This window comes from Diabrotica undecimpunctata, chromosome 10 (assembly GCF_040954645.1).
Source record: "Diabrotica undecimpunctata isolate CICGRU chromosome 10, icDiaUnde3, whole genome shotgun sequence".
NCBI classification, from domain to species: Eukaryota; Metazoa; Arthropoda; class Insecta; order Coleoptera; family Chrysomelidae; genus Diabrotica; species Diabrotica undecimpunctata.
The window spans coordinates 71,710,588-71,724,946 of record NC_092812.1 but is presented as its reverse complement, the minus strand read 5'-3'; the positions used below and the strand labels follow the sequence as shown (position 1 = coordinate 71,724,946).

At 34.8% G+C, this 14,359-nt stretch overlaps 2 protein-coding genes across 2 annotated transcripts in view; one reads left to right on the top strand and one right to left on the bottom strand.

Moving 5' to 3' along the window:
* Window positions 1-14,359, bottom strand: part of LOC140452405 (solute carrier organic anion transporter family member 3A1-like) — a 174,141-nt gene that overhangs the window by 139,317 nt on the left and 20,465 nt on the right. The window contains exon 2 of the mRNA XM_072546634.1: window positions 1,778-1,817. The gene's annotated coding sequence lies outside the window, so the exon portion shown is untranslated. The remainder of the gene's footprint in view (window positions 1-1,777; window positions 1,818-14,359) is intronic.
* LOC140451760 (uncharacterized) lies at window positions 9,041-9,547 on the top strand. Its single transcript, XM_072545609.1, has one exon. The coding sequence runs from the start codon at window positions 9,041-9,043 to the stop codon at window positions 9,545-9,547; it is 507 nt and encodes a 168-aa protein (XP_072401710.1).

Genomic DNA, 14,359 nt, shown 5'->3' with positions numbered 1-14,359 from the left:
AAACCACTCTCTTAAATTTCTCATCCAGGACATTCTTCTACGGCCTGGATTTCTGCGTCCTTGGATTTTTCCTTGCATTATATTTTGTAGGAATGTGTACTTTTGTACTCTCATCAGGTGGCCTAAGTATTCAAGTTTTCTCTTTTTTATATTCAGTATAACTTCTGGATCGTTATTTATTCTGCGTATTACCTCTTCATTTGTAATTTTATCCACCCAACTTATTTTTAGTATACGGCGGTAGCACCACATCTCAAAGCTTTCAAGATTTTTAACATTCTTCTGTTTAAGAGTCCATGCCTCAACACCGTAAAGCAAAGTACTGAATACATAGCATTTTAACATTCTAGTTCGTAGCTGAATACTAATATCACGATTACAAAATAATTTTTTCATTTTTATAAAGGTAGACCTGGCAATTTCAATACGTCTTTTTATTTCGTGATTTTGGTCAACTGTTTCATTGATCAGGGTTCGCAAGTATTTGTATTCATTTACTTTTTCGAGTTGGGTACCGTTTATTCCGATACTAGTGTCATGTATTGGATTCTTACTGAAGGTCATATATTTTGTTTTTTTGACGTTCATCCTTATGCCGTAGTTATTACATATCTCATTCATACTTTCAACTAGATATTGTAGATCTTCCGCTGTTCTTGTCATTATCACAGTATCGTCAACATATCGAATGTTATTGATAACTTCTCCTTTGACCATTATTCCTTCGTTTGCATGTGAGAGAGCTTCTTAGCATATTTGTTCGCTGTAGATATTAAACAAGAGCGGTGACAATATACAACCCTGTCGTACTCCTCTACGTATTTCTATTTCGTCCGATGTTTGGTTACTAAGAATTACTAAGAATAATCAAAGAGAGGAAAATGCAATACTTTGGTCATGTGTGAGATGCGAAAGATACGAATTACTTCAAGTTATACTGGAAGGAAAAGTACAGGGTAAAAGATCAGTAGGAAGACGCCAGAACTCGTGGCTGAAAGACCTGAGGAGATGATTCGACCGCTCATCCGCAGAAATCTTTCACGCAGCAGTTTCCAAAACTACAATTGCCATTTGGATCGCCAACCTTCGAAAGGAGACGGCACCATGAGAAGAGCTAACAGTCGATCTGTGAGACCAATAATGAACAATTTGAGATTTACGAAACACGCAGATAGCGTGTAGTCCTTTTTGTAGATATTAATATTACAAAGCGCCGGTTGCGAGTTAAGCGCATCAACTGGGTAAATTTCAAATTATTGCATTTTAGCGACAACTGCAGCAAAATTAGTTTAGTAAAGCTCAAAATGTTCGTTGTCCATTGTACTATAGTCCTAAGTAACATGATACTGTTTTTTTGATCTCATATCACCGAAAAATCGTTATAAAAAATTCCGATGGTAATTTTTCAAAGTTTGTTTGGTTGTTTTTTTTTTAAAGAAACAAAACATGATTTAAGAAAAGAGAATATCTCTATTAGCTTATCAGTTATAATAATTTAAACAATTAAATTGTTAATAACAAATTCCTGTTCAACAATTCAGATAATTATGTTTAAGATTCGGATTCAGCGGGTCAAAATACATAAAAATGAGTTGTAAAATCTTATGGACCTCAATCGGCCAGGAAACCCTCCTTTGCCCCCTAGACTATGTCGTATTTTTTAAATCCCTGTACAGTAAGTAGCATCTGGCTTAAATAATAACTGTTTGAACGATTTTATTTTAAATTTTGATTAAGAAAAATTTTCATTCAAAGCAACATTTTTATTAACACTCACCTTATCATAGTTGACGCGAAATATGCCGATCTCCGCTAATCTGAAAAATATTTAAAATTGTAAGTTAAAATTGAATAAACAAATAAGGTAACAATGTTTAAACAGTCAACTACACTTAGATCTATTTTAATTACATACTAAGTAAGTGACATAGAAATCCGAACAGCCATTATAAATTATTATATCTTGAAAATATTTTGTACAATGAATTTGAAAAAACGACCAAAATTTCCAAATTATTGAAATAACTTACAAGAGTAAATAAATTTATTAAAGTTCTGATGCACCTCAGTGAGCGTATACTCCTGGATGCGCCTGGGCTTGCTTCTGATTAGATGTTCAATATCCTGCTGGAGTATCTCGCTCCATGCTCGAAGAGCTCCCAAAGTTTGATGCTGTAAACCAAGAGTCTCAGTTCAATATATCCATCCTCTTCCCCCTAGATACCGTGGTAATGTCTTTCTTTCTACTGAACTACGGGGGAAGGGTGTTTTTAAAGACATACGGCTGACACTCCCTCTAACGGGAAATTCACTCATCCCAGATACCTACGGTATCAAAAGAATTGGGCTCTGTTGGGACTCTTTTGTTATCGAGCCCTAGGTGACTTGGTATGCTGGAGGATGCTTGGCTTAATATTATCCAGATTTAGCCATACGGCTCACATTCCCTCTAAGGGGAAAATCCACTTATCCCAGATATATGCGGTACCAAAAGGATTGAACTCTGGTGGGACTCTTTCCGTCTTATCGAGACTTAGGTTACTTGTTACGTCGGAGTATCTCCCAAAAATTTTCTTCGCATCTAGATCTTGATAGCTGTACTGCTCTCAATATGGTCTTAAAGAGTTGTTCATTAAGGCCCAGCTGTTTTATGTTCTCTAATGGACGGTTTCTTGGGCTCGTCATCCATAATCGATATTTTGTCGTTTTAGACAATTGGAATAACCTGATCCTGAATGGCAAGTAGGAAACCCTCTGTCTCGGAAAACATCTTTTCTGATGTCAACCAATAGTTCGACGCTGTATTGTCGACATATTCTTGGCTGATCTCATTGAGATGTCTCCCTTGCAGAGATTTACTCATCCAGGTGCGCATTTTTTCTTGCTTAGTCAGGGGATTTGTGCGCATTTCTGTTCCCTCAGTTTAAGCTCCGTTGTGTCACCTACTGCGCAAATTGCTCGATGTAAAGTAGACGTCTCAGCTTGAGCCTCAAAATAGATTCTTAAATTAGCAACCTGCTAATCCCGTTACTCACTGCACTACGTGAATGACATATTTGTGCCTTGGTGTTCTTACTTTCAGCTGAAGACTTTCTATATCCGTTTTTGACCACTTTACAACACCAATGGAGTAGCTAAGCGCGGAACAGGCTTACGGATTTAATACCTTAAACAGATTTTTACTATTGAGATATGACCGATTTAGCTATCTTACTCTTCGCACAAACTCATAAATTAGTTCGGTTTTCATTTGTTTATGGTCCATTTTCCACGCTTGCTTTTGTAGATATTCGTATATATCATTTTCACCCATTACCTCTATGTTTTGGCCATCTTGTATATCGAAACTTTCAGACTAAATCTGTCATCTGCCTTTAATTATGACACGGCACTTGTCTAATTAAAAGTGCATAATGATATCATGTGAAAATGTTTCCACAGTTTTTAGCATCTGATCCAGGTGGTTTCGAGTGGAAGCCATTAATTTCAAATCATCCATATACAACAGATGATTAAGCTTTGCCACAACAGTATTATTAATTTTAATGCTAAACCTTGAGTCAGTGCAGTTCAGTAGCTGCGATAGTGGGTTCACCGCTAGACAGAACCAAAGTGGACTCAACGAGTCATCCTGGAATTTACCCTTCGATATTGTTTTCACCAGGTATTTGAAGGTGATTTTTAGTCTTCCACTCCGTCATTATATGATTTAAAAAGGTCACTACATTATCATCGACTTAATATATTTTCAATATATCTACAGCCATTTATGCAATACTGAATCAAAGGCTTTCTTGTAGTCAATGAAAACAGTAAAAGGTTTCCTTTTTTGGTGTGCGCCTGGTTAAAAATAACTGAGTCGATTATACGTTGTTCTTTGCAGCCCGTGAAACCCTTAGCGCATCCTTTCTGTTGAGGCTCTATGCTATTGCTTAGAGAACAGTGTTGGTAAATACGCTGGGCTACACAGGATGTGACTAATCTGTACAAAGTTAAAAGACAAGTAATTGGGCGCTACTTGGCTGGATCTTGGGTGTTATTTTGATCCTTCGGTATTAGATGAATCGTTCCCTGAGTAAGACATGATGGCACTTCCTGCGGATTAGAAATAACACTATTAATTAATACTGTTAAAAGCTCATGAACACTCCAAAACCTCTTTAGCTAGAAGTTTTAAATTCCGTCTGGTCCAGGAGATTTCCAGTTGAAGCTCTTTGATAATGTTCTAGACTTCTTCAGTGGTGAAAGGTTCATGAGAAATATTACTGTAGTGTTGACAGTTGTTCGTCGTGTCTTCAATCCATTTATCAGTGTTGTTATGAGTAACTGGCGTCGAAAGTTGATTTCGTCAAAACACATGAATTTCTTCTTGGCTTGGGTAGGATTTATTTTCATTTTTTACAGTGGAATTCAGTTTCCTGCAGAAAGCCTTTTGAGCATGTTCAAAAAGTATATTGTCGCATTTACATTTATTACTGGCTTTGTATCTTCTTAGGGACCTGAATAAACGGGAAAGTTTTTCTTTCAATGTATCCAGGTAGTGTTGCGCTGTGTTGTTTTCTGGAGTGTTCATCATTATTTCTTCAACTCTTGTGATTACTTACTTCGACTTCTTACTCCTCGTATGTAATCCGTAATTTGTAGAATTAGCCCACGCAATAATTCAATCTTCCTCAGCAGTCGTTTCCCTCAGGGTGCAATTCTGTTTTTAATTCTTCCGTTATTAGTACCCCGTCGTGTTCTTACCTTAACGCTCATAACTTTAGCAATTGCTGTTGCTGCACAGTAAATCAGCATATAAAAATATTCAAATGTATGGTCTTCTTCGATGTAATTGGGAAGTACTTCAGTGTTCATAAGTTAGAACTATGCATCTAGTTTCTTAGAAGAGATTATTTTTGGTATCGGTGGTCTGCTGAGTGGATTTGTTTCATTAACTTTCATTGTCTTGCACGGCATGTGAAATTTCGCTTACCAGGCTATCGTGCAACTCGTCCTGCTGCGTATTAACAGGTTGAGTTTCTTGTACGACAAGCTCAGGTATCTGCTCATTATGGCTTTTATTGGGGTCTTGATCGACAACTACCTCTTGGTTATAAATCTCCCGTTCGACTTCGCTTCTAATGATATCGCATCTAGTCTCTCGGATAAGGTTATTTCTAATAATTATCCGGTATTAATCTGCCATTTTCTGTTCAGATACTTGAATATCTGGGTACTGTCTACAAAATTCGGCATACAGCTGTTGTCTAGTCATAGCCGATCGTTTCTTGATCGAGGTTTGTCACCTTGTAATAGGAGCGCAAGATATTTTCGTTTATAGACACAGTCCATTTCATGCGCTGCTTCGGACGTCCCGTTTGAGTGAGTGAGTGAGTTCCAGCGCAGCACCTTCAACGAGTGGAGCTCTTGATGTTTGGCCCAGTTGTGGTTCTTTTTGTTGTTGGGGTGTAACTGATTGTATGAGAGGCTCGCTTCCTTAGCACCCTGCCACCGACGTCCGCATGCTGTCACGTCCAGCGCCGTCTCCAGACGTGAACTAGCAATCCTCTGGCAGCGACAATAAACATAAATTATTCCTTTTCATTTTCATGGGTGTGCATTTTATACCTACTGCCAAGTTTCCGTTTTTGTTCCGCGGCAGGTATCTCTGCTAGCCTCTGGGTATCAGTGATAAAAATACTGATAAAAAACTCCCCCAGAATTATTATTATATTAGTACTTATTATTACTAATTCAAGAAGTTTACACCTATAAATCAAATATAATGAAAGACCGTGATATGTGACATCCAAGAGGCCAGTCAAATTGTGAGTATTAAGGGGACTACTGTCATATTAAAATCTTAAATGAGGTTATTGCAAAAGAATGTGTATTCAGTGACAAATTAAACGGAAATGAGCTGGAATATAAAAGACAGGCCTAATAAATTTAGAGAAATACGGTTTGTATATAACATATATAAGATATCAAACTTGAAATACTTGGAAAAACCTCAGAAAATAAATGAGGGAATAAAGAAACCTTATAGTGGCCAAAGAAGGTCCAAAAACAAAAGAAAAGGGAAGAGAAGATTGTATAAAGAATTTTCACGAAAATAGATCTAAATAAACCTTCATAATTATAAATTCGCCCAAAGGAAGCAAAAGTAGTTGCAGTATAAGATATACAATAAAATGAATATGGAGAGGATGAAAGGAAGATTTATAAAGTAGCCGAACATAGTGCAAAGAAAGCAAAGAAATTTAATCTGATGAGATGTATCCGTGATAAAAATATTAAAATACTAGTGCACGAAAAGAATGTTAAAAGTCAATGGAAAAAATAATTTGGCCAGTGTATTAAACAAGTAATTTCACAGAAAAAAGTTGAACTAACGAAAGCAGTAACGACAATTGTCACTAAAATAATAAACGAGGAAGTAGTTGAACCAAACGATATCTCTGGAGAAGTTAGGAGGAACAGGGAAAAGTTGGCTAACAGATTCGTTTAAAAAAATATAAATACAGTGTATCGGAAGTACATGTTTACAAAAACAATGATGTTTAAATGATATGTCTGTGAAATGGATCAATATCGGCATGAATCAACTTATTAAGGAATATAACCACACACTTCAATCCCACACAGGGATAAAAGTTAAGAGATTGATGATGTATATAAGAACCGTTTTTATTAGAATAAAACACTGAACGACATAATTTTATATTACGTATATTTTGTAAAATAATGCTCGAGTAGCCAGTTCAGGTATTTTATTTCTTATTAGTATACCATCAATATCGTCCCCAAATCGTTAGAGGTGGGCGGTTAAGTTAAATGAGATTTGGATTATTGGAAATTGCGATCTAATATCGATGATATATCAACCAGTTTTAAGGACGAATGCTACTTTGACATTTATTTTTATTGTCGATCTCTTAAAACAACGACCTTGGAATATGAACATGGTCTCGTTCTAAATAAATTTAAAGGTGCAACTCTGGTGGAATTATTAATTGAGCAGTCTTTTAAAACAACTTTACGGCTTATATGTGAAATACTATCTTCTGCAAAAATCAACAATGAAGAAAAAATGGTTTATTTATTTAAATTAATGTGCATGTGGCATCTATGGTCATTAGCACGAGTTACAGATTACACGGTACACACGCACACACACACACACACACACACACACACACACACACACATATATATATATATATATATATATATATATATATATATATATATATATATATATATATATATATAATTAAAAATCGAATGGAAACAAACGGAAATCCAACAAGAGTTATCGAGTATTATTCGAAAATATATATCTTCAGTCTAATCTCATTTTGGCAATTTCCATTGACATTTTCAAAGTTGTCATGTTATATAAGCCTTTTTACAATCGTTAGACATTAGAGAGTTTTTGTGCAAGCAAATACGTATACGTAACGTATCTTTTTGCATACACGCATGCGCATTCATGACTGAACTAACGTATCTAGATACGTATACGTAACGTATCTTTTTGCATACACGCATGCGCATTCATGACTGAACTAACGTATCTAGATACGTATTACCGCGTAACGGGCTGGTACGTTACGTTCATACGCATCCCTATCGAGCCGAAAGTAACCGAATGTACAAGGGGATCTTACACGATTACCAAAATATCAACATTCAACATCCACATTTCATCAGCACACGTAGCACGTGTTTTTTCACATTTGTGGTTAAGTATATTTGTTTTGATTTTTAGAAATAATGTAAAGCAATAGAAAACAACTTCACTTCAGCAATGAAGACGACTTGTTCTTGTTGAAGGAAGTCGTAGGCCAGAACCCTTACGACCATCCAGAAAGGTGGAATTTAATCAAAAACCGAAAAAGATTTTTACATTGCATATCAGACATGGTATAAATTAAAGAGGCCGTATAGTCGTGCAAGATGTGAAGAAGAAACGCATCTTCTATATCTTCGTCTTCTTCATCATCAATAAAGGCACCTACATTTAATATCGCGTCCATCTCCAAAATTAAAAATTGTTCAAAAAAATATTTGTTGTTTAGTTTGAATATCAAAATAGGATTAAGTGACAAGGACAAGACTGGCACTGACAACTTATTAGTTTATCACTAATTCGATGAGGGCAGCACCATCGTTACGTTACGTGGAGAACATTAACTCTCAATTTAACCTTCATCTTCTTGGATACGTTAATTCTTTACGTATATGGAGATACGTTACGTTAGGTAGTTACAAAAACTCCCTATTAACAGCACTATAATGTGGACTAAAACTTATGTACTGATAAAGCCTCACGTGTACCAAAACCGTTTCTGAAGTCAAATTGTGTGCCTTCTATTTTCTAGTCACATTAGTGGTAAATGGTTTAAATTGAAACATGTGACTGAACTAGATAGTGGTGACAGATATAGAATTCAGAATATTCAGAATTTATAAATTATACACAATAAGGCGATGCAGCATTTGTATTGATTTATTTTATAACTAGCAAATCAATCAAGGTTAATGGAATGAAACTGAGGAAGATTGTAGTTTATTTTCAGGTATATCGCGATTCGTCAATAATTTCACATCGACAAATTGGAGTGCTTGACATATTCTAAATAATTCGATATTTACAAGTTCATGTTAATAATGTGCTAATGTGCACTACACTTGACCTGAATTTATATCCACGGTATATATATATATATATATATATATATATATATATATATATATATATATATATACATATTAAAGAAATTTACCTCACGAACAAAAAGACGCCTTACATAATTTAAAGAACAACAAAGAAATCATCGTGCTCCCAGCTGTACAAAAGCAACGCCACGATAGTAATGAATATTCAAGACTACGAAGCAAAAATAAACGACATCCTAAACGATCCGACACATCAAGGAATCTCGTCGGACCCTACAACATATCTAGAAAAAGTAACAAAAGCCAAGATCAAAGCCTCACACATAAAGAAATAAGATCAGTTACATCTCATACCTAGAGAGAAGTCGTCAAGATGTCCTACGGCTTAGCCAAGGTACATAAGGCAGCATTATCATTGCGGCCAATAGTTAGTTATATCGGATCTCTCCTACAACCACTGGCAAACGTTCTGGCTGAACAACTACAACCATATGCAGAAGAAACGGATTGTTACGTCAAGAATGCAAGCCACTTCATCAAGCGTATAAAAGATGTGACTCTTGAGCCGGGACATTTGTTAATCAGCTTCGATGTGGTCCCACTTTTCACGAATGTTCCTAAAGATGAATCATTAGAAATTATAAGCAGAAATCATCCAATACCACAGGCTACTCTAAATCTAACAAAGCACTGTTTAAATAACACATATTTCATCTATAAGAAGCAAAGATATAAACAAGGTGAAGGACCACCGATGAGTTCACCACTGTCACCGCTAATAGCAAACCTGTTTATGCAAGAAATAGAACAACGAGCAATAGGAACAGCCTATAACACAAACCCAAAATTTGGCTTAGATATGTGGATGATACTTTTATAATCTGGACACATGGAGAAGAAAAACTAAAAGTATTTTTAGAACACATCAACAATATCCACCATAAAATCCAGTTTACTATATGAACTGGAAGAAAAGGACATAGGACACACAGTATACCGTAAACTCACACATACCGAGAGATATCTACATGCCTATTCACATCACTATCCTGCACAATTACATAAAAATAAAGAAATGCATAATGTGAAAACATTGCTAAGAAAAAACGGCTCCTTAACATATACCATTGAAATTTTACAAAATGAAACAAAAATATCGTTAAAAAATCAAGGAGTATACGAAATTCCAAGTGGGGACTGGGATGAATCGTTGATCGGACAGACCAACCGAAGAATCAATGTTAGACGAGAAGAACATCGAAATGCCATCGAAAGGAGAAAAAAAAGTCGTCCCTTGCACAGCATGTCTCAAACACGGGACATACAATAAACCTGAACCAAACTACGATGCTAGCTAATATTGAAATTAAAAGAAAACGCGAAATCAGAGAATAATAGAAATAGAAAAAAATCCCAACAGTCTGAACCAAAGAGATAATGCTCAAAGGCTTCCAACAACATGAAAAACGGTATTAAAGAAAAAGTCAAAAATACATCAGGCCACAAGACCGACGAGTAGGACTCCTGCCTATACACGGACAGGACCAATCACAAGAAACCTTGTCAAGGACCGCGCCTCGATTAGCTATATAAGTAACCCCATCGACCATGAGAGTCCGACTACTTCAAGCACCAGTAACAAGTGTTACTATCTGGCTTGACAATAGCAAGTGCGACCTTGCCGAAACGTCGTCAAAATAATGGTTTATGTTAAAACCAAAAATATTCAACGCGGAGTCAAACCCAGAAAACCACAGAAAGCACATATAACTCCTGCGGAAATCTCAAGTGTAACATATATATATATATATATATATATATATATATATATATATATATATATATATATATATATATATATATAACTTAAAGAAAGATAACTTAAAGAAAATCAAACAAGACGTGATAAAAACAACAGATGTTAATGACAAATGGAACATGGTACAGGAAACTTTAATAAAGGCAGGAGAAAAGCTACTGCAGACAAAAATAAGAAAAAAACAGAGATGGATGACTTCAGAAATCTTAGATCTAATGGAGGAAAGAAGGAAACATAAAGGCAGGAGTAAGGCAAAATACAAGGAACTACAGAGATTGATAGGAAAGAAAATAAAAGAGGCCAAATCCACCTGGCTTGCTAATCAATGCAGTGAAATAGAGGCATATGCTAAACAGTGATACCTTTAACATGCATAAGAAAATAAAGGAAATGACAAATACACTGAGAAAAAAGAAAGATGCCCTTCTGAAAGACGCAAATGGAAAAATCATTATAGAAATTAAAGAGAAATTAAAAAAATGGAAGACATAAATAACAGATCTGTTTAAGGATAATCGATAAGAACCGGGGAGAAATCGACAGCGAAACGGGGCCAGAGATCATAATAGAGGAAATCGAACAAGCAATACGAAACGCAAAAAACGGAAAAACTGTAGGTCCAGACGAAATACCTGCGGAACTACTGAAATGTTTAGACGATGAAACTCTACCTGTACTTCTGGACCTATTTAATGAAGTATATAACACTGGAAAAATCCCACAGGAATGTGTAACAAAATTATATTTCTCCACTTTGGGCGCTACTGTAACAAATATAGTAGGCAGATCCCTTGGGACTATGTCCCTGATGTTATAAGATCTGTAGAGTAGTGTGAAGATAAGTTTGAAACTAAATTAAAATAAGAGTTGAAACTGAATGCAGTTAGGCTAGCTGGGTATGCTTGAGACTGGCCAGTTGATACTCAAGGTAGGGTTAGGCCTATTTGCATGCCCTGAGAAAACAGTAAAGAATAGGAAAGATGTATATTAACTAAGGAAATATAAGAATAACCAAAACGAACTAAGGGTAAGTACTGACAACAGGAATATATGAGAGAAGAATGATTTGGGCGCCAGGGAAGATGTTTACTGGACTCTTAGTCTAACAAACACTTCACCTAGTGACTTTATTGCTGCTGTTAACTATGTTTTCTGTAACTAGATATAACTTTATTAAAAAAAAAAGGTTGTTTAATAAAACAGATTATTACTTATAACCCAATTTAATAATAATAAAATAGAAAAACCTGTAAACCGTAATATACAATTTAACTTAAATACCCTATCATACAAAAACCCTATTGATCCCTATTTACAATATATTTACACACTCTAATATGCTAGAAAAGTAGGAACTTTTATTATGAAGTTTTATTCATGAATTAAAACAAAATTTACTACAACCAACCTATTTATATATATTAAAACAATTATTACCCTTCCCTATATTTAACACAATGTATCAGTTCGACAATTTCTAAGTTGATTCCAATCAGATAACCTGTAAATATATTTCAATTGGTCTGTTCAGAAAGGAACAGATCCAAGATGAATCAGTGACGTTACCAGTAGGGCTGTAAAAATACAAAATGGACCTTTGTGCACAAATGACCTTACAAAGTGTATTAAAATCCACCCCTACCCTGTTATTACTAATACATATATATAGTTAAAATATTTAATGACACAAAAAAAATAAGCAAATGATGTTAAGAAAAAAAATTGAATGTAAGATATATAATGATACGCAAATATGAATTATGAAAATTGACTAGGATTATTTTTAAGTTTTGGTTCGTTCACTCACTAAAGTTTAAACAATATTTAAGTAACTTATTTTTACGATATTACCAAACAGTAAAAAAAAACCTGTCTACTCTCAAGCCGAGAAGGTTCTTCTTCCGGACGCCTTACGCCGCCGGGACTCGTTCGGGTGAAAGCTGTAAGCCCACTGTTCTAGCACCAAACTGAATCGCTATTCCAATATTCGGGAAAAACCAAAAAAAAAACTCCAAACTAAACTCAACTGGAAGCTATTACCCCAAATCCAAAATAATGTTTATTGTATTGACTTTATATTCTTTCTTCCTCCAACGACTAAAATAAAATCAAAGAAGCTCTCATTAGCTTTATTCAGAGTTGATAAACAACAAGGCGGTTAGGACAAGAAAAACTAGTCAGAAGATGATAATTAGTGAAGGTTTCGTACACTTTTTGTGACCTTGGAAAATTAATCGAAAACTATGTATTTAAAAAAAATGTTGGGAATTTACTATGAATATTTCACTGAAGAACTAAAATTTAACTTATCACGAATATATTATAGGCAAATAGTAATGAAGGATCTCCTTACATTACCGAATTGCTTGGATATTGATGAGAACGTGTACTTAGGAGAATTTCTAACAGAAAGAATTCTGAACGTGATTTGACTAATATAATTAAGGTAAAATTATTGAATAAATGATTTTAATATGAAACTAATAATGGTTAAAAAAAAATGATGTACTTTAATTAAAATGAAACTCACCCAACGCAACAATATTTCATCAATTGAACCAAAATCTTCTTTTTCCAAAACTTCTAATATAAAAAAAAAAACGCCTTCTTTAACTTAATATCACCTCTGAATAACTTAAATTTCTTTTCTGATAACTTGAGCCATGTGGCGTTGGTCGTTGAAAGATCACTCTTCTGACCCGTTCGAAGGTTGGATATAAAGTGAGCTCTTCCACTTTTAAAATCGTCGGCTTCCGTCAGTTCCAAGTTAAGCGGAAGCGGCGGTAAGCAGTTTGACCAATTGATAAACAATTGATAATACGATTACATGTATAGTTGGTTGCATACCTTACAGGCAGAATTAAGTTATTTTAAATTTCTCAGTAACGATAAAGTAATCTTATCGTTACATTCTCCCTTTACTTGGAGAAAAAAAATTGACCTAAGAACAATTTTTTTTTTCCTGTGTAACTATAGATATTCAAGACCAATCATATACTGTGGGATCCATCACAGACGTGAACAAAATAGCCAATAATATAGCGTGTCCAGGACACCACACTAGCTAACATATGAAATGCACAGAATCTTCCATCCGTGACTGACATTCTAAAAACCAAAATTGTGTTCAAGTTGATTAAGTAGATTTAAATAAACCCCAAATTATTGTCAACAAGAACACTATACCAATCATATACATGAATACAAAACTTGCTAATATATAACCGAATATACCAAATAACTTCCACACATTTGCATTTAACTCGACCGATTATACTTAACCACAGATTATGAGTCATGCAAGAGGGGTAGTTCTAATATACAATATACTAAATATGACACAAGCACTCATGCCCACAAGTTATAGTATGTTTATTAAAACCTTATACTAAATAACTAATAAAAATACAAATCTTCAAAATAATTGACGAATGGGATGAACGATACAAAATTGATCCATCCATGGACATCAGATTTATTTTAGAGCATATCCAAGGTGAAGCAATCAGTAGATTTCGTAACCAATTCGCAATAAACCAAAATATGGACCGTAATATAAAACCACACTAGATATAAGAGTTACTGAGGAAAAATGATCGTAGCATGCATTTTATCCTAAATTGATCCGACAATGGACAACAGATTTATATTGGCATATCCAATGTGAAACAATCAGGCAAATTCATGGGTCATCACCACAACCTAATAATCATTATACTCTATAGATGCTAAATATTTGGTACCATGAAACTGAACCATTGGAACGAAATAACAGACTAAGTGTCTGCAGCATATGTGAATTGATCTGATTCCAGTCATGAGTAGATAGGTATAATAAGGGATACTTAGTCAGTATACAACATAATCAAGAAT